Genomic DNA, 24,576 nt, shown 5'->3' on the forward strand with positions numbered 1-24,576 from the left:
ATTCATGTGTCATCAGGCAATTCATTAAATTAATTCTCTTCATTCCTTATATATACTTCAAAGCTCAGATTAATTCTCAAACTCTCTTCATGTTCTTTCTCTTTAGGATTCCCGATATGTATTGTGGTGTGCTCGTGTTATCTCAGTCTGATTGCTTTTACACAGACACAGATTTCTGGAGCTCACACTCAATGCAATGAAAAATGTGTCATGTTGACCATTTCAGGCTTGGATCTTAGGTTTTCAAAGTGCAGCTGTGACTTCAGTAGTGACGGTCTTTAAGGCTTGGTCTTTGAGAAACTGTTCCACTAATTGGGATAGTATTAATTACTGATTGAGCTATCTGGTATATGTCTCTATACCAGAAAACTACTTGATCTCTAAATGGCATGTTACAGAATGTCCTGTTTTTGCCTTTGCATATCATAGCTTCTGCTGTGCCATAAGGTTTGTTCTATCATTTTCAGAAAGTGAGAAGGGAATACAATTACACAAAATAAAAAAGTACTGTTTTGACCATAGTTTAAATTTAAAAATAAAATAGAATTAAATAAAGTAGCTTGTCAACTTAAAAAATAAAAAATAAATTTCTCTGACACACATCAGCAACGTAACTCAGGCAGAGGCAGAGCTGAAGAAAATGGCTTTATTTAAGAAAATAGTTTTCTTAGGCAACAATAATAGTAATTTTTCCATGCATAAAAAGGGAAACTGATGACTTTGGATCTGTAAAGAAAAAAGAACAAGGCAAACCATTTCTATAATAAAACTAGAAAGCTCCTCCCTGAGTCGGGGATGATAACAGTTAAGCTGGCAGGAGGCCACTGCAAAATATGTAACAAAATATGTAAAACACAGCACCAGTTCCGCAGGCTGCCACAGAGTGCCTTTAAACTAACCCACTCCAAAAGCTGCCACCTCAAAGCTGCTTAAATTACAACAAAATGAACATGCATTCTATATTAGCTGGGCAATTAAATGTTAATTGTTGCATTAAGATGTCAAACAAGCACACTTTAGCTGGTCGCTATTTTTTTTCAAGCTGAGCCAGACATGTTCAAGGGCCAACAAGGCTATTAGATTTCTTTTGCTACAAAAATGAGTTTAAACGTTTGTAAGTGATCATTTTGCTATTAAAAACATGAAACCATATATTTTGTTTCCAATGAGTGACCTATGGGAGAGTTGATGCATAGTACTGTAGAGATGTTGTGTAATTATCTGGATAATATCAAGCAATGTGACACCAATGTCATCCTTATTCAAGCAAGCAACCTCACAGCCAGGTCTAGAATTTGTCATGTGCTATGTTGTCCAAGGAGATATTTAAGCAGGCATTTTGATAATATCCAGATCAAAAATTAAAAGTAAAATAAATAAAAGTTGGAGGATCAGCTTCAGGATCACAACAAAGAATAAATGATAGGTTTTAAACATGATTCTTTAATCATACTAACCCCCAAAACAAAATGTGTTCTGTTCATAAGATTTTTTTTTCTTTTGGACCTCAGAGTATTTTTTTTTATTATGGTGATTATTATCTATCCAAAACTGAAGTACCTCACCCAGCTCAACATGACACTTTAGTACCTGCTTCATAGCCAGGCAGAGTTTCACTTTCATAACAGCTGAGAATTAGAAAGGACACTACAGTCACACCCTTGGGACTCAGGACTATGTTTGAGGCACATTTCAAAGGTTTTGCAGAAAACCACATTTTGAAAACATCACACATGGAGCCACCTAGATGTCAAACAAAGACCAAGAAAGAAGAAAATGCTCTTGCACTCCTTAGACAGTCAAAAAAAAAAATAAAATACCATAAAAATAAGGGACCATAAAGGGGAAAATACCAATGGGCCTTTCAAGATTTAACCAGCTTGAATCCTTGTCCTGTGTCAAGCACAGTTGGTGGAAACCATCTTAACTTCATTCTCCTAAAACATCGCAGACAAATGCTACATGCCCAAAAAAGGTTTAGCCCACCACACCAGTTTGCCAGATGTACAAGTGGGTAAGTTATCCTGGGGAAATACACCATCCAGTGCTTGGCAAGATCACTTCCTGTGGGCAAATGCAGCATGTAGTCACTCCAATGCTTGGAAACCCCATACATTGCAGTCACAGTACGCCCTTTCTCCGACCACTGAATATTGTTGTCAGGGTTGCAGTTAAACTCCACCCAGTCCGACGTAAAATCTCCCAGCTGAGGGGGATCTGCCTCCTCGGCGTCAACGTATTTGGCCATTTTCGCGCCCTGAACAGCCACATACAGGTCGCCGACTTTCTGTACTTCTTTGACCCAAGGCAAAGCATTTTCACAGTCCAGCACGATTATGAGCCTGGAGCAGAAGGCGCCATTCTTCTCCTTCCACCAGTCCAGCAGGTTTCCTAGCTGCAGCGTGTCCCCTCCTGAACAAGAGAAACGAGCATCACACGGTTACCCATCAGCTTGACCTCTAGCACTTACGGCTTCCTGCTCGTTCCCTGAGGTGGAGCAGGTACATATCAACAACAGCTTTTGCAAATTTAAGAAAATAAACTGGATTATAAAAGGCAAAGACTAACAAAGCCAAGTCGATCATTTGCATACATGCAAATATATCTAAGAAGCACCATAGATATAGACTTCAGATATGTAGTGCAAGCACATGAACTGTATGTTCTAGTTTTAAATTAAAAGAATACAAATACATTAATGTAAAAACAAAACCTTTTACTTTTTAAAATTTTCCCTACAATACTGTTATTAGACATTACAGGCCTCCTCCTAAGTGGCTAGAGGTTGGAGAGCTTCTCCAATTAAAACCACTGACAATGTATTTTTCAGTATTCTAAACTTGAGGCTGCCTTGAATCAAGTGATTTAGTCACAGTGCCACAGATGCATCTTTGCAAAAAGGGTGTCGGGGGGGCAGGCTGATTGAATGCATTTGCTAAATAAAAATAATGTACAAGTCTCCATTCATCACAACTGTTCTAATAGTTTTAAAGATGTAATGGTATAATCACTCTATGAAAAATGAATAAAATGCATTTTAAATTGCTAAGAGCTGATGTAGCAGATAGTTAAAATAAACATATTAGTAGAAACAGTTTAGATCAAAAGACCAATGGCCTGTGTTTTTTTACTATAGGCTCTTGTGCAATGAAAAAAACATGTTCTGAAGGAAGCATGTCTATAACATAATTCAAAATAACATCACAAAGAAAACATAAAATACCAGCTGAGTAACTTGCAAAGTGCAGCAACCGTATTATAAAATAATTATGAAGCATTTTCATATCTGCAACAAATGTATATTAACTTTAAAGTACAGAGATGATAAACTTCACGATCTGAAAATGTTATTTCCATACATACAGACCCCCACTCATTTATTGTCCAGTCCTGGTTCTGGAATGTCAAATTGTCTGCAGGTTTTCATTCCTAACTAACAGGCTAAATCAGCTTCTTACTGACTTTTTCACATTAAAAGAAAACGACTTTCGTCTTAAATTTAGAACTGTCAATTATTTTTATTACACTCGCCATGTTTGGAATTGTCAGTTGTGTGCTTTTTACGTTTTTTGACTCGCAGAGAAAAAAACAACCCCCACACACACGTGAGAAAGAGTAAGCGAAGGGAGATTCCTATGACCTGTGCATGTTCCAGGCAACGCCAACCACACAACCCTGTCTACGAGGATCAGCGCTGACTTGAGGAGAGTCAGATTTGCATGACTCAGGCTCGAACCCGTCACAACAGGACCAGTCAGTTAGTGAATGTGACCCTAGCTTTATAGGTTTCATAAGATTCTTGCCAGCTGCTCGGACAGACCCATAACCAGACCACTTTAACGTTTAACTGCATAGGCCAGTCCTTCAGGTGCTGTTGTACAAAAGAGACTGGGAAAACCTGCTGACACTGCAGCCCTCCAGGGCCATGTCTGGACAGCCTTGAATGAATGCCTCTTTCTAATGCAAGCACAGGGTGGCACAGATTGAATTGAACTCCTGAGTGCCTTTTAACATTCTCTGTGTATACTCAAAACACTGTACTAGACTGGGATCGCCTCTTCACATTTCTGCAGAAATTAAGTGGAAAACAACAATCTAATTCATGCTCCTTAAAGCATTGTCTTGCCCACTTCAGAGTCTATTTAATCAATTATTGTATCATATTTTATCTGAAAATACTACACGAGCTTCATCTTTCCTCACTGTCAGTCTCACCAAGTTTCATTTTAAAGCAGCAAGATATTTTTATTTTTGCTGTGTGTCATGCTTCATACTATTTATCTGCAAACCCAGAGTGCATTATATGATTTTAACAACTCATAAAACTTTGTTTTTTGTGGTTTGAAGTAGGATACTGCTACATTTTGAGCAACCTCAGTGAAACAGAGCCTGAAGAATTACAGGGATGGTAATAGTAAGAGTTCTGCTTATAACAGATAAATCACTATGTCCAGATGTTATTTTTGTAACTGTTCTCTTAGACATGAAGGATTTACTCATGAACTTTTAGCCAGGATCTTTAATGGGTCACACTAAATAGGAGAAGAGACTGGAGACTGGAGAATTGATAATATTGTACCCATCCATAACAAGGAGGGAAAAACTGGGTCAGTTAAGAATTTACACATAGTAATCAAGGTATTAGGGACAGCCATTATGGGTTTAGAAAAGACAGACCCTATTTAGCTTTCTTGGTTACTTTGAATAAGCAATGATGGACCCAAACTTAAGTAATTTTGGACAATCTGATTTTAAGACCGTAATTGAAGCTCCACATAAATGTCTGATTTTGAAACTGGAAGAAAAAATGAAAGGGAACGTCATGAATGCAGAGAGTAGTGACAAGGCAAAAAAATATTGACTGGAACAATTAAATTACTGATCTAAAACCTTTTACTTCAAACTAATATTTTTAATTAATAACTTAATTAAAATTACTGACACTATTATTTTTAATTTATATTTCCATTTTTTGTACCTATCAGGTACCTTTTCCTACACCCATTCTTGTTTTTCTCAAGTTTCCATTCTCTGAATCCTTCTGTTTTTACATTATTTTTGTTCTTTTATATTACATTATGGATGTTTCTTATGTAGTTAACTATTTTCATGAAATCGTTTTGTATATTTTCCAATTATTTTGTCTTTTGTGTTCCAATTCATTATTTTATTTAGATTAATTTCATTTTTTTCTTCTTAGTTTTTGTTGAAATTTATTAAAACTCATATTATTAGAAGTCCTAAGTTTCAGCCGTGGGTTTTAAACAAAATATTAAATTTGAAATATATATGCATGCATCCTTTTCTAATTCAACAAAATGTGACAGCATAGGAAGGGTCTGGATACAAGTGTAAAGGTACTGTACAGATAAAGATTGTTTCAAGTAAGGGTGCTGTTAGGATCACTGGTATTAGAGAATGCATTTGCAATTTGTAAAGAAATCTGTAAAATATTTAACTCTGGTTCAACAGAAAGAAAAACGAAAAATTTGAAAGGTGTAACGTTGAAAACAATAAGGGTGAAGACATACTGGCAATTTAATACACAATAATGATAATAGCACAAAGACGTATGCTTTGCAGCAGATGCCAAATGTATAAAGAAGATTGCTAATGAAAAGAAAAAATCATGTAAGATATAATTAATTTTATTATTAGCTATTGATATATATTAACTATTAATCTGAAACTTAATTGAAATATGGACTCAATTGCCTCCTCTACTTTGAAGCCTTTCTTATATAATTACATGTACATTTTTTATTTAAAGAGTAACTGTCAACAGCTTTTTCCTTGGGGGATTTCTGGCGAGAACAACTGGCTGTACATAGGCAGAAGAAGAATCAGAAAAGCCTCTAATTAGAACACTGTGAAACATTTTGTATTTGCATTTCATGGTTCACAATTGTTTGTATGTGGGACAAGATGGCCTCATTCTGACAAAGGATACCTGATACAGAAACGCCAGAGGCGAAATGCTGCTTGCTCATTAGTCCATAACACTGCTGTGATTGACAGATCGACATGAAAATGCCAGAGGCAACATACTGCTTGCTTACTGGTCCAGAAGCTCACTGCAATTGACAGTCTGGAATGATTATCGGAAAAAAAAGATTTTTTTTCCCCATCAGATCTCAATGGGTATTCCTACGATTCAATGCATTAAATTCCTATGAGGTTCAAGTGCTCCTTTCCTCTATGCCTATTAACTAAGACTAAATAAAGCAGTACTAAATCAGTTTTTGTGGTACAATCTTTTTTTCTGTTAAAAGAAGAAATCTAACCCTATGGAAGGCTGTGAAGTTTCTTGTATTTTGTACTTGATCCCTTGATAAATCTTTTCATTTCTACTGTTATGTTTCTTTGTTTTTCTTTTGGCTTCTCCAATGCTAGGGTGCAATCCCTCCTCACACAGCATCCTCGAAGAAGATAAATATGAAAAATGTCAACATCACAACAATATGGCGCAGGACTGAGTTCCATTAATTTTCACTTCTTAGCGATTAACAGCTGCAGGCACACGGCTGATGGCCGCAGTCTTTGTTAATCCGCTTTATAGGCTGTGAGGGGCAATACATTACAACAGCTCCCTTCAGTGTGGTCCATCTGCCAAGAAACATCATTGGCACTTCGAATCTCTTTGACTTCCCTGCTGTTTCACCTGAAACCACTTAAAAAACTGCAACAGGGTTTTTTTTAATACTAGCTTCACTCAAATACTGCAGCATGTACTGCAACAAATACAGAGAGATCACATTGAAACCCTGCCAAGATACTTCTTCTACAGGGTAACAAATAAATAAACCCTCTTCAGACATCTGGATTGTTTAAGGTGCCACATAAAATTAATGTTATGCATTTTTGTATGTTTTGCTAAAAATAACTAAAAGGTGTTTCTGAAAAAGAGGTACTTTTCAAGTGAAGATACAGGAAAAAAAACAAATAATACAAACAATACAATTTTCTAGGGCTCAAAAGAGATAGGAAAGGGAGTTTAGTATTTCTGGTTAATGTTTTTTGCTACTTGCTTATGAATTAAATGATGAGAAGTTCTAGTTAACTGCACATAAAATCCAAATCCTTTCATCTACCATAAACACTGCATTTTTGTTTCTTTCCAAAAATTATGAAGTGGAGAGTTTATGACAAGTACTGGAAATACAGTATTTTTATGTCTTATTTTCCTAGTCCTGGGAAAACCTGACTCTACTGCAACATCCCATAGTCCTAAAATACTCTACTAGAATATCCAACACTTTTCAGAAAAATCTACCAATAAACATGAATTCAATTTAGTAAAATGTCCATAATTCGAAATGGAGAAAACAACTCCTTCAAATCCAATGTTGTAATAATGCCAAGTATTTTAAAAGAATCGTGTTTTTAAAGGTGCCAGATGCTCTCGAAGCAGATTACATTTAAAATAAGGATCTGCATACTTTCTTCTTAATTGTGCCCTTTATAGTTTTATAAAGAGACGTAAGTTTTAGTATTTTAAATTCCAGACACTATTTTAAGTCTCAGCATGAAAAAACAAATTACCTAGTAATTTTCCATAATTATCTTTCATTAAGCATGCAAATAATTTTGATGTGATAATTAAGACTTGGATTATAAAATTAAAAGAATATATTCCACTATATTTTGCACTCCATATGAACTGCATTTGGACAATTATGTTTGCAAATATAATACAACCTAAAAGACAAGCTTTTTTATAATAGGTACAGCATATAATATTTTTCCCAATTTACTGTCTAGTGGGTAAAAGCCAAGTGTTTGACTGAAAACTATTCCAGCCTCTTAAATCCTGCCAATTTCTAAACATAATCGCTGCTGGGAAAAATTAAATATAATAGATGCTGTGGGATATTTTGTAGCCTTTCCTACATTAAATCCTCAATAAAAGGCTTCCTCAGGTCCAGCTGTTATCAATAAATCATTTGCGTGCACTAATCACTTTACAATAAAAATGATCAAGTATCTTGGCAAAAGCATTTGCAAAGCTTCCAGGGTTAACTTTCAGGCAAGGTTTCACAGTTCCACAGCTAAGAGTTCATGGGTATGTAATTGATGTAGAACTGCTTGCTGGTATTGATCTGATTCACCACATGAAAAACACATTACCTGCCAATGCCCACTCTCCGGAGCCATGGGAGTGGCCACTGTAATACACGATGTAGGTATCGTGTCTGGGTCCGTCCGGGGTCCGCAGGTCCAGGAAAGACTTCAGTTTGGACTGCAGGGTATCCGAGGACAAGCCGCTGGTGGAGTAGTCACAGCCGTACGTCTCAATCATATGGTAGGCAAAGAATCTCTGGATAGAGTTCAGCATGCCCGTCGACCTCAGGTTTAAATCCTCCACGTGGTGAGGAGGGAGCAAAGTGGGCTGGCCATCAACACTGTAGGAGAAAAACAAGAATATAGGAGACACGCCTCTGTCTCGCCGGCCCTCTACATCCATTAGCTAGTCAACACTGTTAAATAAAGCAAACAAACTTCCAAAGATTTAGCTGTCAACGCTGCCCCAGTGACTCATTCTTCCTACATTCAGACAGTCCTGTGGGTGGATGTCTCTGAGTACCATAAAAACCTCACTCTGTCCACAACCTAGAGCTGTGGCTCTCAATCCTGGGTCTGACCAACCACTCTGCTGATGGTTGTCTTTCCAGCTGGGCTCTCAAATCTTTGCTGTTCTAATTAGTGCCTTAAACACACTCAGACCTTGGGTTCAAAAATACCTAAGCTAAAGTTTATTTTGTCCCAAAACTTCACTTTATAAAACTTCATGAACTCTCCCCAATTTGCTAATTAAGCATTTTTCTGCTTCACGACTAAGAAGCTCCTTACAGGTGATCAATTGAAGAAGAACAAACACAGCTGGGAATGACACTATATCAGACACTCCCACAGTGAGTGAATGTTTTCTGTTAAAGATCAGTTTCTCCCAAATCACCCAATGCTTACATATGGGATAGCTCTGACAATCACTAATTAGTAAAGGCTTCATACCAACTGGTAACTTTCAACATTTTAAGAACTGAAGGCAAATTTTACAAAATACCTTTCTTATAACATTGAAATTAATTACCCTATATACTAGAAGACTCAAGAGATCCTCAGGACCAGACCAGGACATGGATTGTGCATTGATTAATATTTCACCTGTGAATGGTCTGCTGAACTATATTATTTCCTACTCAAATATAAATTTGTTTATATGTATATCTGATGGTTTTATCCATTTATCCAATTATATTTCAATTCAGGTGAAGTACCTTGTTCCAACATACAACAGCAGTGTTTCACATGGGATTTGAACCCAAAACCTTCTAGTTAGGAATCCAGAATCCTAACCACACGTCCACAAAGCTGCCTTTTTAACTATATAAATTGACTGAAAAAGTAACACATGCATTAGCTGTAAATTATAGGAAACAGACAGGAGCTGTCTTGGTTTGTATATTTTTGCTTTGGGTTGCAAATAATAAACTTAAATTTTTCAGTGACATGCAAGCACAGACCTGTAGTGTTCTGACTATGTGATTTGTGAAAAAAATGTAATATTCTTACTTTGTTCACAAGACATCCTTCCCAAAAGCATACTTGATTGAAACTGCATACTTAGAACCTACTACATTATTCTAAAATTAGAATTGTTAAGCATTATACAGGCTTGATTCTTCACCGAGGCTGAAGAAACAGCTCCACTGTCTCATAGCCACAGTTCAGCCTGCTCATTTGTATGAGCTTGGCCTGCTAGTTTCTCCTCTCCCCAGGGGAGGCTGGCACTTTCCTCATCATTGAAAAAAACAGGATGTGAATCCATTAAAATCCGAATGATAAAACTGCTACATTCTCATCACGTGTCTCACCCCCCTGCTGGGCTTCAAACTCACACTCACACTGGAACACTGGAAGGTGATAACTACAGCACAGTGCTTAAGTGTGATCAGCCATTAAAGAGAAAACTGGAAACATTTTGTTAAAATGCACAGATAAAAGGTGCCATTCAATCTGTATGCAGAAGAGACATGAAACAACAAGACTTCTCATTAAGCAGGGAAAATACTGTCAAAAACGCGTCTGTTGATGTATAATGAATTATATTTCGCTTGTGATGACCTGCGTCCGTAAAAATATCTTGTTTTTAGATAAGACTGCTTTTTCTTATCAAGTAAACTTCATCTACACTTTACATGATATATGAACATGATATCTGTTATGAACCTCATATACAATAAAACTGGAAAGCTGGGCACCTAGCATTTTAAACTAATGTTATAATTTGATGGTGAAATTTCAATCACCATCACCATTATTTTTTGCAAACTGCTTTAATGTTACCTCAGTTAAAGCTGGACTGAAGTACACAAGGAGGCATAAGGCAACTGGTATCAGTCACACAAATACAATGACATCCCAAATTGGATTAATTCTTTAAGGCAAAGGGATGACTTTAACCCATGTTTAACCCATTTGGGTACTCGGATCTCTAAATTTCTCAATAACTGATAGGAAAAGCAAAATATAAAATGCAGTTCAGTTTTTGACCCCAGTTGCATGCATCAGAGTATCTGTAAATGTTTTCCAGTGTTGCCATAAATGAAAAATCCTGAAATGTAAAAATCTTAAATCTTAAAGTGTATAACGATGGTCTGCAGTGTTCTGTACCTGCAATAGTTGGTGGGGACAATGACAGCATATCCCACACATGTTCCTCCCAAACAATTTCCAAGTTCATGAAACAAACCATGAGCCAAGGACTCCAGGGGCAGAACAACGAGGAATACACTCATGAAGATCCCATTAGTGACCTGAAATAAAGTACAAATTAAAACCAGAATGTGAAGCTACACTTAAGTTATATCTAATACAATTGCTCACTTTGTACTAACCTGATAAAACAAGTTTCTCTCTCTTATCAACATGTACTAAATCCTTACATTAAAGAGGTCCCTCAGTTAAGGATGTAGGATATGGTGAATTATAATATTTTTCAATATTAATTTAATTAAAAAAAATATTTCTCAAGTGCCAAAAGTTGTGCTGTAAAATGGGAAATCCTGCTTATTCTTTTTGCTAGATGAATTCAATTACAGTATACCATGAGCAGATCACTGGGTCCTCTTAAATTCCTTTAAGGGGAAAATGCCCCTTGAGCACTGAATGTAATGTTTCTGAATGCATAGAATAAGGTGGGGTATTCTGCCTTGTATGTCAGCTAAGGTAGAGGTGAGCTGCCTGGGGTCTGCAGATTCTCCATCCAACCAGAATGTTCATTCTGACTGTTAATTCTTAATGCTCATTCTGGGGATACTGACTGACTCTCTATCACTGCAAAGACTGGTTCTACCTAGGACCATTAAAATAAATTATTATCTGTCAGAATTGAGACAGAGCATATTCAACACTGTTTTTTGAAGAAGTTTCTTTTTTGCACTTATGGAGAATTGATAACACAGAACTGTGTAATCTGTGAACCATTGATCTTACAATGCATACAAACTATTACACTAAAATAACAGCTAAAAAAAGTCCTTTTAGACTTACCTGAAAAACAGACATGTATATTGATACCACGTACACTAGAGATAGCTATAATCAATGTATTTTTAAAACCAAGAAAATACAAAGTTATGTAGGTCTTGCAGACCACTGTCTCTTCTAAATGTTGATTTTGAAAACCTTTCAAAATCGCTTTGCATTAAGACAGGATCCTGTCATACTAATGCTGATTCATTCAGCAGATATAGGGGTCAGAAAACATCAGAAAGCTCCTGCCTGTGACTGTAACTTCAAAGGAATGAAGTCAATCTCCAATATATGTTAGCTATGGGTACAGAAAAGGCCATTGATATGACTGAGTGGGATTTTTTATTTCAAACATTCATTAAGGTGACGTTTGGAGATATATTTGTGAATTTCATTAGACCTTTGTACAAATCACCCAAAGCACAGATACTTACTAATATAATTAATATTTTAGTCCCTTTACACTGGGAAGAAGCACAATACATGAATGCCCATTATTTCCATTTGTATTTGCTTTAGCTAGTGAATCTTTAGCTGTTGCAATATTAAGCGATAGAGATAATACAGGTGCTTATGTTGGGAAAGTGGAATGGTGTTCCTGCATACAGATGAGTTATAGTTATATGTAAGAAACCCAGGCAGATTTCTACCAATAACCTTTCATATTTTAAATCAATATAGTGCCTTAATAAAAACGCAAGGATAAATGTAAATTATTTAATAAAACTATTTAAATAGAGGCTTGAGGGATATATAGGTATTAATGTAACATCAGGTTGGAAAAAAAATAATGTATATGAGTTGAATTATGGACCACTGATAATATTATACTGGATTTAGAGAGATAGGTCCACCTACCTTTATCAATATAAGGAGTGAATATGATTAAAATGTCTGTTTTATTTATGAGGTGACATATTTATTTCAATCTTTACCAGTAAAATGTCCATCAAAAAATTTTACACTGATTAATAAATTGATTTCTAAATTTATTTGGGTCAAGAAAGAAGTACCAATAAAAACTTCAGTGTTGCATGCTCCATTTGAAATAGGTCTTTAAATCTTCCAAATTTTCATTTTAGCTGGCTGATCAGCTGAGAGCTGCCACATAACTGGTTTAACCACATATAGCTATGTCTTCTTGGTTAATATTGAAGCAACAGTGAATACGTCTTTAAGAGCTACACTTTATATTATGTGCCACTACTATAAACGTTGCCAAGTATGTAAGAAACTGTTGGGAAAAGGTAAAAATTTGACTTAATTTACCGCTTTATGGGATACCTTGTTTGTTCCATGATCTCTTTTAGATGGTATTAGGCTTAAACGCTAGAAGAAGGGTATTGTTGAACTAGGTGATTGATGTTGTAAGGACACTTTTTCAGATTTACAGGCAACAAAAAGGAAATATATCTGATAAACATTTTATATATGTCTGCAGATATGAAACTTGGTTACCGTTAAATTAAAAAAAGATTTTCTATAAACACCAACTGAAAAAACAATCCAACGTATTTACATCCTTAAAGGTTTTCTCTCTAAATTATATAAAGTGCTGAATTCAGAAATGAAAGATGATTTTATACAAAAAAAGGTAAAATGGGAAAATGATTTGCAACATGAGATTTCAGTAGAAGAACAACAGATACTGTTATGGAATTATATATTATATGCATTATATCATGTAATTATGTAATATTATATGTTATCCATCGAATATGCCATTAAGGAGAGCTAAATTTAAAGTTAATTTACTGTATTAAATGCCCATGTGCCCATGTTGCAAACCAGAAATGATTATATGATGCATGTTATGAAATTGTTATACATTTAAAAACATTGGAAATGCTACTTATTATATATCAAAAATGGAAAAACATCAACCAACATTTATTTTTTGGGTTATAAACATCTATTGTAGAATTTTTAAAATAACGGCAAAAAAAAACATACTTTTGGCATTAACTGCAGCTATGCATACTGAAATATTAGAGAACAGACATTGCACCCTTTGTGAGGCAATGATGGAATGAGCTTGTGTCATATTGTACACTGCAAACAAATATTTACAATGTAGATGGACAACCAACCAAGAAATGTAAAGGGTTTGGGAGATGGGAATGATATGTTGGAAAAAGTATGAAAAAATAATAACATTTATAAATAAAACACATAAATAAAAAGAATGACATGAAAAATGCTTAACTGGACTAAAAACAACTAAAAAATGACACCAGCATTTGTAACGACACAAGCTGACATAATTTTACACTGTATTCTACTGCAGTATCAAAAACATATTTTCTAACAATTCCTAAACATCTCAGAATTGAGAATTTCCTTCTCTAAATGAAAACTCTAAGTTAATTTTTCAGGCACCATACACAACCTAACCAGTTGGACAGAGAGCTTAAAAAGCCAATTTGGAAACTCTCCAGACTTAAAATATGTTTCTTCATTTCATAAATTAAAATAGTACAAATTCATTAAAACAACTTTCTGTTAAGGGTTGACAATACTGTCCTAACCACCTGGTACCACTGCAGAGAATGTCTTCCTCTAAAAGACATAACCAGCCCATTACATAAAAAGACTGCCATCCCTCTGGAAATGACTCTTCAGGAACAGCATGAGCTGACAGACAAGTCACTGAACAGGCAGAGATTTACAATGGACAGCTGTATTTACTGTGGACACCTGTACAACAGTTGGTCAATGATACTAGCTTAAAAAAGCCCTATACAACAATTTGTCTCAAAAAGTCTAAATTCATTTGACCTGCCAACCTCCTGTTAGAATAAAATCAAAGGAATTTCAGCAGCAAAAATTATAAAGCAGAGATTCTCCCACAGAGCATATGCATTTGAGCAATTACGTGAAGTGAACTAAGAATTTGCTTAATGAGACCTTTTTAAAATACTTCAACTCTAACTTGGTTGGAGGCGGTTCAGCAAGAGATGTAAGCCTAATTCACAGAGTGCAGCTGAGATTGAAACCACGAGGGAGCACCAAAACCAGGATTTAAAATTATGGTTAATGTACACATTATTTTGACTGCACACAGTAAAAACAAACTATAAATTCAAAATATGTCACCCTGAGCTACAATATGCTACTTGCGAAAAAGACTTAGGCGTTATGTTGATACATCATTTCTAACTTCTAGACTATGTAGAGAACCAATAATAAAGGCAAGCAAACTATTAGGATATATAGTTAAAAATACAGATTTTAAATGAAGGAATGTTATGTTAAAATTGTATAATGCACAATTTTGGTCTCCATGTTTTAGAAAAAATATAGCTGCCCTGGAATCAATTTCAGGACTGAAGGGAATGTTTTGTCCTAACAGGCTGAATCGCTGTTCAAGTTTTTTAGTCTTAAACAGAAAAGACTATGAGGGGACTTCTTACAAGCACTCAAAATCCTCAAAGGCAATGACAGGAGACTTTTTACCCAAAGAGTTGAAGGAAAAAGCTGGCTGCCATGTTGTTGAAGCCAGTAGCCTGTCTTCTTTCGATAAATAGTTAGGAGAGATCCTGAAATCAATAAACTACAAATGGCCTCGTTTGCAACCTGTCTTACATCTTTAAAATATGTCCGATTACATGCAACAAATACACCTGACCAGATCAAACTGAGGTGCAGTAACAATGCTAAAGCATACATTCTAATAGGTTGATTGATTAAGATAATTGCTTTTATTTCCTTTTATTAGGCCTGACAAGAAGTACACAAATCTGAAATGGCCATTAAAAACACTGAAAACAATAAATCAAGGCAACAAAAGTGCTTTGTAAACCATCTTAATAAAAAAATCAGCATTTTATAGGACAGTAATCTGCTAAATCAGCAGGTATGTGTAAATTAATTTCACATCCTGTCTACCTAATGATGCATGCAGTCTGCACATATTTAATTACTCTTTAGTTCTGATGTTAATTTAAAGTTATTCTCTTTCCTACCAGCAAGAGCTTATTGTTGTGATTTTGTTATGAGCTTCACAGGTGGTGTGAGATCTCCTCTGACACAGCAGTCATTAATAAAAAAGATTCAGTACTTCTCTTTTGCTGTGTGATCTCCAATTGTTACATACAAAAGGTTATGTGTGTTTCTGTTATATGGGTTTTCTTGATGTTTTATAGTCAAATGCAAAAACTTCTTCCAAACTCTTACAGCAAAATCATTAAAAGAGATATTCAAGTTTTAACAGATTCTAAAGAAACATCACCAAAGGGACAATTAAATTAATTTTAAGTATGGTAAACACATTAAACACTACAGTGCAAAGAGTTAAGTTTTAATTTATCACTTTTTGCCCATTTTAAATACTGTACAATGTAGAATCTTTCATGTATGAAGTCCATTAAGAGGGGACAGAATGAGAGAGAGGGAGAACTCACAAAGGGCAGTTCTGAGGACATGCATTTCAAACACTCAATTCTTTAAAGCTCATTATGAAGACTGTACATTGTTCCATCTATAGCATGGTATATTTAACCAGATACATTAAAATGAGAATAAATTATCATTTACATCAATGAGCTGGACACCACCCTATTATCCTGCATGTCACTAGAGAAATGTGAGCAAAGTACCTTGCTCTGGGGTATAATAGCAAAGACCCACCAGGAATCAGTACCCAACCCCAGAGTCCACAGCCCTGACCACTATTCCTCATTGCTGCCTATAGGCCTGTTTCCCACAACACACCTCTTTAAACCCTGACAGTTTCTCAGAGTGATCTGAGGTACTACAAATAACCAGAGAACATATAATGATATAAAAAAGCATCATATATAACAATTTGGAAATTGTAGATTAGATCAATAAAGATGATTCAGTTTGAAATACTTTCTTGATGCCCAAAAATGAATAACCTTTATGGTACTAGGAACCATTTTTTTTTTTTGCTTTTACCATTAACCGCCAACAATCTTTAGAAAACATATTTAGCATCTTGGAACTCATCAATGTTACCGCCTGCTGGGTCTTGTATTAGATTCACAGAACAATCATTTTAGAAGCCTTGGGCAGTCTAACCTTCGGGTAAGAAAAATTACTGCTATATATTATGCACACTTTGTGTGAATATCATACTCACAGCTTTGTATATTCAAATCAATTCTGAGGAACAGTTATTTTTAACTCTACCATGATGAAAATGTGGAAATACATTAACCATTTCTGATATTTTGAAAACATGAAAGATTTTCCAAAACCATGAGATTAAAGTCTGGGAAGTCTTTAGTAATTTAGTCATTTTGACAGGTCCTGTACTTCAAACAGAGCTTTCAGAAGTCACTTGTCTGGCTAGCTACAAAATCCTGTCGTTAATCAAGAGTGATTGCTGCTAATTGGTCCTGTCTTATACTTGATTTTGCAGATAACAACTTAAAGTACAATTAAGCTGATGTGTTGCCTTTGGAGAAATGCTGTAGTTAAAGAAGGTCATATAAATTAAGACTTGTCATAAAATACCACAAAAAAAATGTTATGTCAGGCTAGGTTTTGCAAAGAAACAGTTATAGATCAAACTGCTGAACCTGTACTTTCTTTTTTACTCCTACAGCATTAATTAGTTACAAAAGCAAATTCCTTTACTTCCAATTTGGAAATATATACAATGAATGTTATAGAGCTAACTTGTTTAGAGTAAATAAGTGTTTTTTTTTTTTACTTTTTACATGCAAAACAATAAATGCATTGTTTGGTAGTGAAAATTATGTTTTATATTCAGCCAGGAATTTTGTAGGCAGTATGGACATTAAATGACTGAAGTAAATTAAAACATAATTTGAATTCTTCCATTCTTCATTGTGTTATCTGCTTCAATCTAACATGGCTCCCTTAAGACAATCGTATTACATTTTAACTTATCTGAGTAAAATCATTTAGCATGTGGATTGAGCAAAACACAACAGACTTAGTTTTTGCTAATTCAGAGGTTTTCAAAAAATATGATTGTAGATTGATGCTTTTTTTCCTTTCTGGCACCATACGTCTTTGCAATAACCAATGATACCTTCTAGTAGAAACCCAATAATACCTGCTTTACAAAGGTAAACCACTTCAAAATAAAAAACAATTAGGTTACGGTTTTATAGCTCAAAAGACGATTTAACTTTGCTGACTTTAAAATGACTGACTGAGACCATTAATTTGCTTTGTTGTGTATGAAATTACAAGAGAGGCAGCTGTGCATGAATTTTAACCCACCTGCCATGACACTGCACCCAGGATAGCTGTTGACACGAGACTGAAGAACACCAGGCGCTCTGAGATCAAGCAGAAATGGCGCATCCCCTTGGATGCCATCACCCTGTCCAGGCTTCTGTTTTCAGAACGCTGAGTGTAGTACACCTTCTGGCAGTCGTTCAGCTTGGTGTGGAACCCCCAAATGGTGATGATGAAGATGATGTGGCAGATCATCCAGAAGATCCCAAAAATGGAGAAGCCCGGTATCACAAAATACCACATCTGTAAATCCCTGAGCTTGAACGCTGCGAGGATAAAGAAACTGAGCTCTAGAAGTCCAAGTGGGAGAACAGACAGCCTCCGCCACAGCCTGCCGTGAGCAAGGAACGGCAGCCAGCGTTCTGTGACGGACAGGCTGCTGAAGTAGACATCGAACAAGGGGTCGCACATCAGGCGGCTAAAGTAGCATGCCAGAGCAAAGGGGTTTATGGAGATCTTCAGCGACGGAAAAAACAACACAGAGGATATCACTGCGAACAGGACCAAGTTTGGAATTGCCATGAAGGACTTCATCCGCAGATCGACCATCAGAGTGGCCAAAGCTACCACCAGGAGAATGATGCTGATAGCCTTGTGAAGCAGCATTGCGGTGCTAGCTATAGCAAAGCCGACAAGCTCCAAAAACTCAGTGGAAGTCAAGAGAGCCGGCCGGTAACGGACACAACCGCAAATTCTTTCCACGAGAGCTGACAACGTCCTTATGATGATGCTGGTCAGGAGCAGGTAATTGGTGACTTCCTCTTTAACATCACTCTTTAAGGAGGAGCTGTTCAAGAAACACAGGAGACCTAGCAGAAACCCAAACCATAGATGGGACAGGCTCAGGCTTGCAGTTTCCATGGAGAAGTAATAATACAAAATGCTGGCAATTCCTAGGACAAACAGGCCCAAGATGAAAATCACCAGAATTAGAGAATCGTCCGTCTTCTCCCATCGTACATAGAGACCTAAGCATACAGCCACCAGCAAGTTGAGACTGGCTAAGTGACCAAGATAGCGCACAGAAGACCGCATGCTGACCTCCTTGTTCAACTCCTCCAGTCTAGTCATCGCTGCATACAGACAGTGACTGACACAGTAGCGTAATGACCTGCACATGTAAATGGATGGGGACAGGCTCCTGCTCACACCAGCAAAATGTGGACCTGGGAAGGCTCATCCGGGATATTTGACATTCTCAGCCTGAGGAGATGTTCTCCAAATGCTGTAATAGCAAGTATTCACCAACTGTAATAAACAAAACACCAAAAGCAAATTAAATAAATGCTTGTGTGCTGTTAAGCCAAATACACAAAATCTGCAATGTCAAAGCGTACCAATATCAATAAACAGGCTGCACAGCTCGTTACAACACATTCTTACACGACGACATCTGAAGCAAACAATTTTTAAAGGGAAATACATTTTAAGAGCAAATGCTGGGGTCCTGGTAAATCCAGTTTCACTACGGGTTTCTGGATGAAACCCGTAACCGAACCAAAAGTTAACACTCTTTTCAGCACCTGTTTGTATCCAAAGCATTCTCCTAATGAAAAAGACAACTTCAGCTTTCCTACAAGCCCTAGGCAAAACTAGATTTATCAAACCACCAGATTTTGCCCTTAATATATATCTCACCATGAAAACTCTTTTTAAAGGACAATGTAAGAAATCACAATTAGGTATGTTAAGTATATTCATATATATGAGGACTCCAAACAAACCTTACAGAAAACTTAAGTTTATATGTTTGATGACCGTTTGATGAATGCGTGTTAAATTTCTTCTTTCAGGCCGAAATAAATAGTAAAAACAAGGGATTCATCTATCACACTATACTCTAATAATTTAAAAATGTCAGTAGATTTTTCCGTGTGAGAAAATGTACCATTTGCTTCTCACAAGGTCTAATTCCTTTTAAACGTCAATGTAGAGCATGCCACCTTTTTACAAAATCATAGAGAAGTCAAAACAAAGTGGTACAACGAAAGCACTTCTTGTTGCAGCAGAAGTAAGGAATTTCATGCCAAACACAATCTTAACATTAATATCTTGTGCACATCTAACAAAAAATCACTTCCATTGCGCAATGTGTCATTTTCTGATTGTATCTCATGTGTAACCAAACTAGATTCACATAAACACAGTTTACACTTGAAAAGTAACTTAAGCGTAAGCCCAAGAGAAAAGAAAGTTCCTCTTCCGCCTTATTTTCTTGGCTTGCCATAGATATTAGAAGATGCATTTCTTTATACTTTCTGGGACAACACAGTTATTGAACAGGATAGTAAACACGAAAAGACCACCTTATTAGCGACCATGCTAAAATGCATCAATTATTTAAAGATGACCAAATAACTTTCCTAAATAAGCTATTTTATTAGTACATTTACACTGTTTATATTTTATTTTTTGGTACCGAAAGACGTGATAGTACATGCTTAGATACTGAAAATACTTTAAATAAAACGTACTGTCACGCGTTTTATCTACCAAGATTACATAGGTGCATATTTTATTCAACCATATCAAACTCCAAGACCAGATAGATTTCTATCCGTTTACTAAAAGTGAACAGTCTCTTCTCATGACGTTAAAACATATTTCTATCCGATAGCAAACTATCACCACTTCCTGCAGTGCGCAGTGAATGAAGTTCTTGCGTTTAAATTTATTTTGTTAACTACGCACCAGTTCAGTAGATTTTCAACGACTAACCGTGAACACAGGACAAATAAATCCTATCGTCGTTTCTCTCTGTTTTAATCCCATATGGTTATTTAAACTTCGTTGTTTAATTTATTTTGATTTCAGTTTGAAAACTTTCCCTGCCTCACATCCGCCATACTTTCTCCGTGTCACCTACGGCGAGCAGCGGAGACCAATCCCTGCCTCCATGGGACTCTTATCGCTAAAGCACCCATGCAGTCAAACGGGGTGGCACTGGAAATGCAGTAGATCGTGGTTACACGGGCATCCTAACAGTGTGCTGCTGTGAAGACACTTAAGCATACGATAACAAAGATAGCAGTTGGATCACGATTTAGTGAAAGAAGCTGTTTGAACACTCCAACACAGAAAAGGAAATTACTTTACAAAATCATTAATGCATATAGTTTTGATTATTTAGATTTCAGGGTCATATCATATATTTTTATCTCATTTAATGAGATGAAAATGAGATATTTGTCAACAGTGACAAAAGAAGAAGATTACAAACTCTAAAGACACCGTGTCCCAGTACCCTCTGAGTCATGTGTAGCAGGGCACAGTATGCTGATGCAGTTAAGGAGCGATGTCACCCCCTCTGATACCCAGTGAAAAACTCTACCACAGTACAGCAGGCCTGTAAAAGGTGTTGTGCGTGTCTGAGGCCCATGATCTACCAATATCGAATGCTGGAAGGGAGAGATGCATTCGTCACACATGCAGTCAACGCATTAATGTCGGGTAAACATTTAGAGTAAATGGTTAATAACATACACCATAATGGATGGTGCAACATTTACCATTTAAGACATTAAGACTGAAGTGAGTAAAGGAAAAAAAGAGTAAAACAAAACATAATTGATTATGCATCTTTGGGCATCTTGAAACTGAGCAAGTGTGAGAACATATTATGATGATAGTGCAATAAGAGTACATGTCTTTTTTACCTTTTAAATTTCACCTTTCACCTTTCACATTTCTGACAAAGATGGAAGCTGAGGCTACCAGGCCATGCCAGTGTACACAAATTATGAAGGTGCACTGTTTATTGTGTGAAGAACAGCATAGGAGGATACAGTAAGTGAATTAACACTGTTCCAAGGTAGAACCTGAAATAGTTTTTGTAAACACATATAGATAAATTGGTAGTATGAATCATTGTTTGGGATACTAGGGTGAAGGCTATAGTTTAGAGATTCAGAAAATGTTTATACTGTATATATAACTTGCTGAAGCCAAAAAGAGAAATTTAAAATGAGAAGCATGGTTAAATGCTTCAAATTTTGAGTTAATCATATTCCTGAACTTCATTCTGCATCAAATCTTTGTTTTCAAAAGATATAGTACTGTGATATGGTGATGCACTGGTTAGCACTGCTGCCCTGCAGTGCTCGGGCACTGGGGTACCATCTGGGTGGAGTTCGCATGGTCTCTCCATGTGTGCGGGGGTTTCCTCCCACAATCCAAAGACTGGTAGGATTTCAGGGAAATCTGGCCCTAGTGCAACCATGTAAACGTCAGCATCCATGTCACCGTCCCATCCGTAGTGTACCCTGCCTTGAGCCCATTGCTTGCCAGGACAGACTCTGGCTCCCTGGACTGGATAAAGACGTGAGAAAATGGATTGATGGATATAACATATTTATCATGTAGCACATGTATGGATAATCATCCATACTGGTGAGTGGCAGTCGCTTTCGTTCAAATGAAGAAACCTTCAAAGACCCCTAGAATCACAACAAAATAATCCATAAGCATTGGTTGAGAGGGCTACAGAGAATGTATACCTTTTACAGTATATTGTCTATTTTTACAATACATAGAAATGCATTGTTTACATTAAGTTTTAAAATACAGGCTGGTAAAAAAAAAACATTTCAACCATATTTACTTCATTTTTATCAATGCTGGCAAATGACTACAGACTGCCACCACATCCTGTGCTGCATGAAAGTATCTGGCTTGTCAACCAATACTTCATGAGCTACAGAGCCTGTCCTGTCCTTATGGACTATTTGATTAAATATTTAAATTAGATAATCAGTTTTATAGTAAATTAAATTTGTACTATAATCTGCATGAGTGAAAGAAAACATAAATACTTGCTATGCCATGGGCCTAGCTATGCCAATATTTTTGTCAGCTGGGTAGAAGGATGCTTCTTTGCTTCTTATACTGGCTTTGTCTCTGACCTCTACAAGCGAGGCATCGATGACTGCGTCGATGCTGCTACACGCTCTAATGACCAGCTAGAGCACTTCCTGCATCAATTCACTCTCACCCGTCCCTCAAATACACAGTTAACATATCTTCCACCACTCTTCCGTTTCTATACATAAATGCATCTATTAACCATCCACGACTCTCCCCCTCGGTCTATTACAAATCCACAGATTCACACAGCTATCTCCTGTACAGCTCTTTTCATCCCACTCACATCAAAACTCTCTCCCTTTTTCAGAGTTTCTCAGGCTACGTTGACTCTGCAGTGATGACATGGATTTCCAGAGCCAAGCAGTCAAAATGCATTCTTTTTCATCAATAGAGGATACCCTTTCCCATGTTATCGATGGGGCCATCACCCCAGCCAAAAACAGCCCCAGGACCATCAAGTCGACCAGGAACTCCTAGTCTCACAACTGCATTTCTTTGGTGCTTCCCTACCACTCTAAAAACTTTCTATCCCCAGGACCATTATTAACAACTAGTCCATTTTACAGGTAATCCCTGCATCAGTACTCTTTTTTCTGACCACCCAATCTACGTAAACTTCTTGTTCACAGCTCCCTTGACCGCACTTGGCAATCATCCCCTCCAGGCACCTTACCCTGCAACAGAACTCGCTGCATCACCTGGAAATACATATTTAGCAACACGCTCATTCAGGGCCCCTCAGGTCAATTCTGGATCACCGAGACGACATCCTGTACCTCCAGTAACCTCATTTACTGTATCTCCTGCAAAAAAATCCCCAGCTATCTATGTTGGGGAAACCGGAGGGAGACTAGAAGACCGCTTCAGAGAACATCGGGCTGTGAAGATTAAAGATTTCTCCAAGCCAATAGTTTCTCATTTCAGCTCAGACGACCATGATCACACTGATCTCTCTCTGTTCTCAAAGAAGGGTTTCTCATCTCCCATAGAAAGATAAACAAAACTCATCCTGAAACTAAGATCACACCTTCCCCCTTTTTTCAATGACAGACGTTTTGTGTTATCTTCTCTATTCTCATGCAGGTTTTGACTTCACACCTTTCTTCACCCCTCTCCACTTTGTACTTCATGAGTGGCCTCTCTGCCTCCTCCCCTATCCCAGCTTTTGTTCTTCTGCGCTGTTTAATCTTTTCTGTCTGCCCTGTCTTTCTCACACCTGAAGAAGGCTTCACAGCCGAAACGTTGCGTTTTCTCTCTTCTCTTTTCACCATGGAATAAACCTATTACTTGTTCCTTTGCAGACTATGCATGCTGATGCAGCTACCCACCTGAACTATAAAAACTGCTTTCCCATTTTGAAAAAAGGCATTTAGGAGAAAGCAAATGAAGCAGTCTAGAAATTTGAGAATGACAAAATCTTAAGTTAATTGTTAAAAGGAAAAAAACATATTCAAACCTGTTAATAATATAATCAATGCACACAAGAAAAAGGAATGTTTCATCAGTACTTGAACAAGCCCCGTGTCCTCAACCAAATTGTACTGTCAAACTCAAAACAGATCCTCTTTTTACAAAAAAAAAGATTTTTGGTGGTAGAAGGTAAAAGAAAAACACATTGGGGTTTGAGATGCTATATGCTTATTTCTCTCAGATCCTGGTGACATCTGTATTGAAGGATAGGATGTATGAAAACTCAGTCAGTTAGACAATACTAGAAGATCTATTGGATGGATGTTTGTACAGTATTTCACCAAGATAATGACTACAAGCATTCTCCTGCAAAGGAATTTTTGCAAGATGTACAGATTGCAGTCAGTCTGCAGACTTGAATCCGGCCAAGGAGCTGTGGATGTACCTGAAGGACGCTGTTCCAAAGACAAAACCACTATCTACTGGAAACTCTATTGAGGAAAGCTCAGAACCATTTCTGGACATACACCA

The 24,576-nt window shown here is 36.7% G+C and overlaps 1 protein-coding gene across 2 annotated transcripts; it reads right to left on the reverse strand.

The window, feature by feature from the left end:
* Window positions 1-632: 632 nt before the first annotated feature.
* On the reverse strand, window positions 633-20,632 carry tmem168a (transmembrane protein 168a). Of its 2 annotated transcripts, none has more exons than XM_015352667.2 (5): window positions 20,491-20,632; window positions 17,755-19,020; window positions 10,675-10,817; window positions 8,128-8,402; window positions 633-2,412 (listed from the first exon to the last, which is right to left on the reverse strand). In XM_015352667.2, the coding sequence occupies exons 2-5, from the start codon at window positions 18,889-18,891 to the stop codon at window positions 1,865-1,867; spliced, it is 2,103 nt and encodes a 700-aa protein (XP_015208153.1). In that variant the 5' UTR covers window positions 18,892-19,020; window positions 20,491-20,632; the 3' UTR covers window positions 633-1,864. The 2 variants fall into 2 exon arrangements, with proteins under 2 accessions (XP_015208153.1, XP_006633476.1); XM_006633413.3 differs by having other exon boundaries at window positions 20,464-20,632.
* Window positions 20,633-24,576: the final 3,944 nt, after the last annotated feature.

This window comes from Lepisosteus oculatus, chromosome 7, assembly GCF_040954835.1.
Source record: "Lepisosteus oculatus isolate fLepOcu1 chromosome 7, fLepOcu1.hap2, whole genome shotgun sequence".
NCBI classification, from domain to species: Eukaryota; Metazoa; Chordata; class Actinopteri; order Semionotiformes; family Lepisosteidae; genus Lepisosteus; species Lepisosteus oculatus.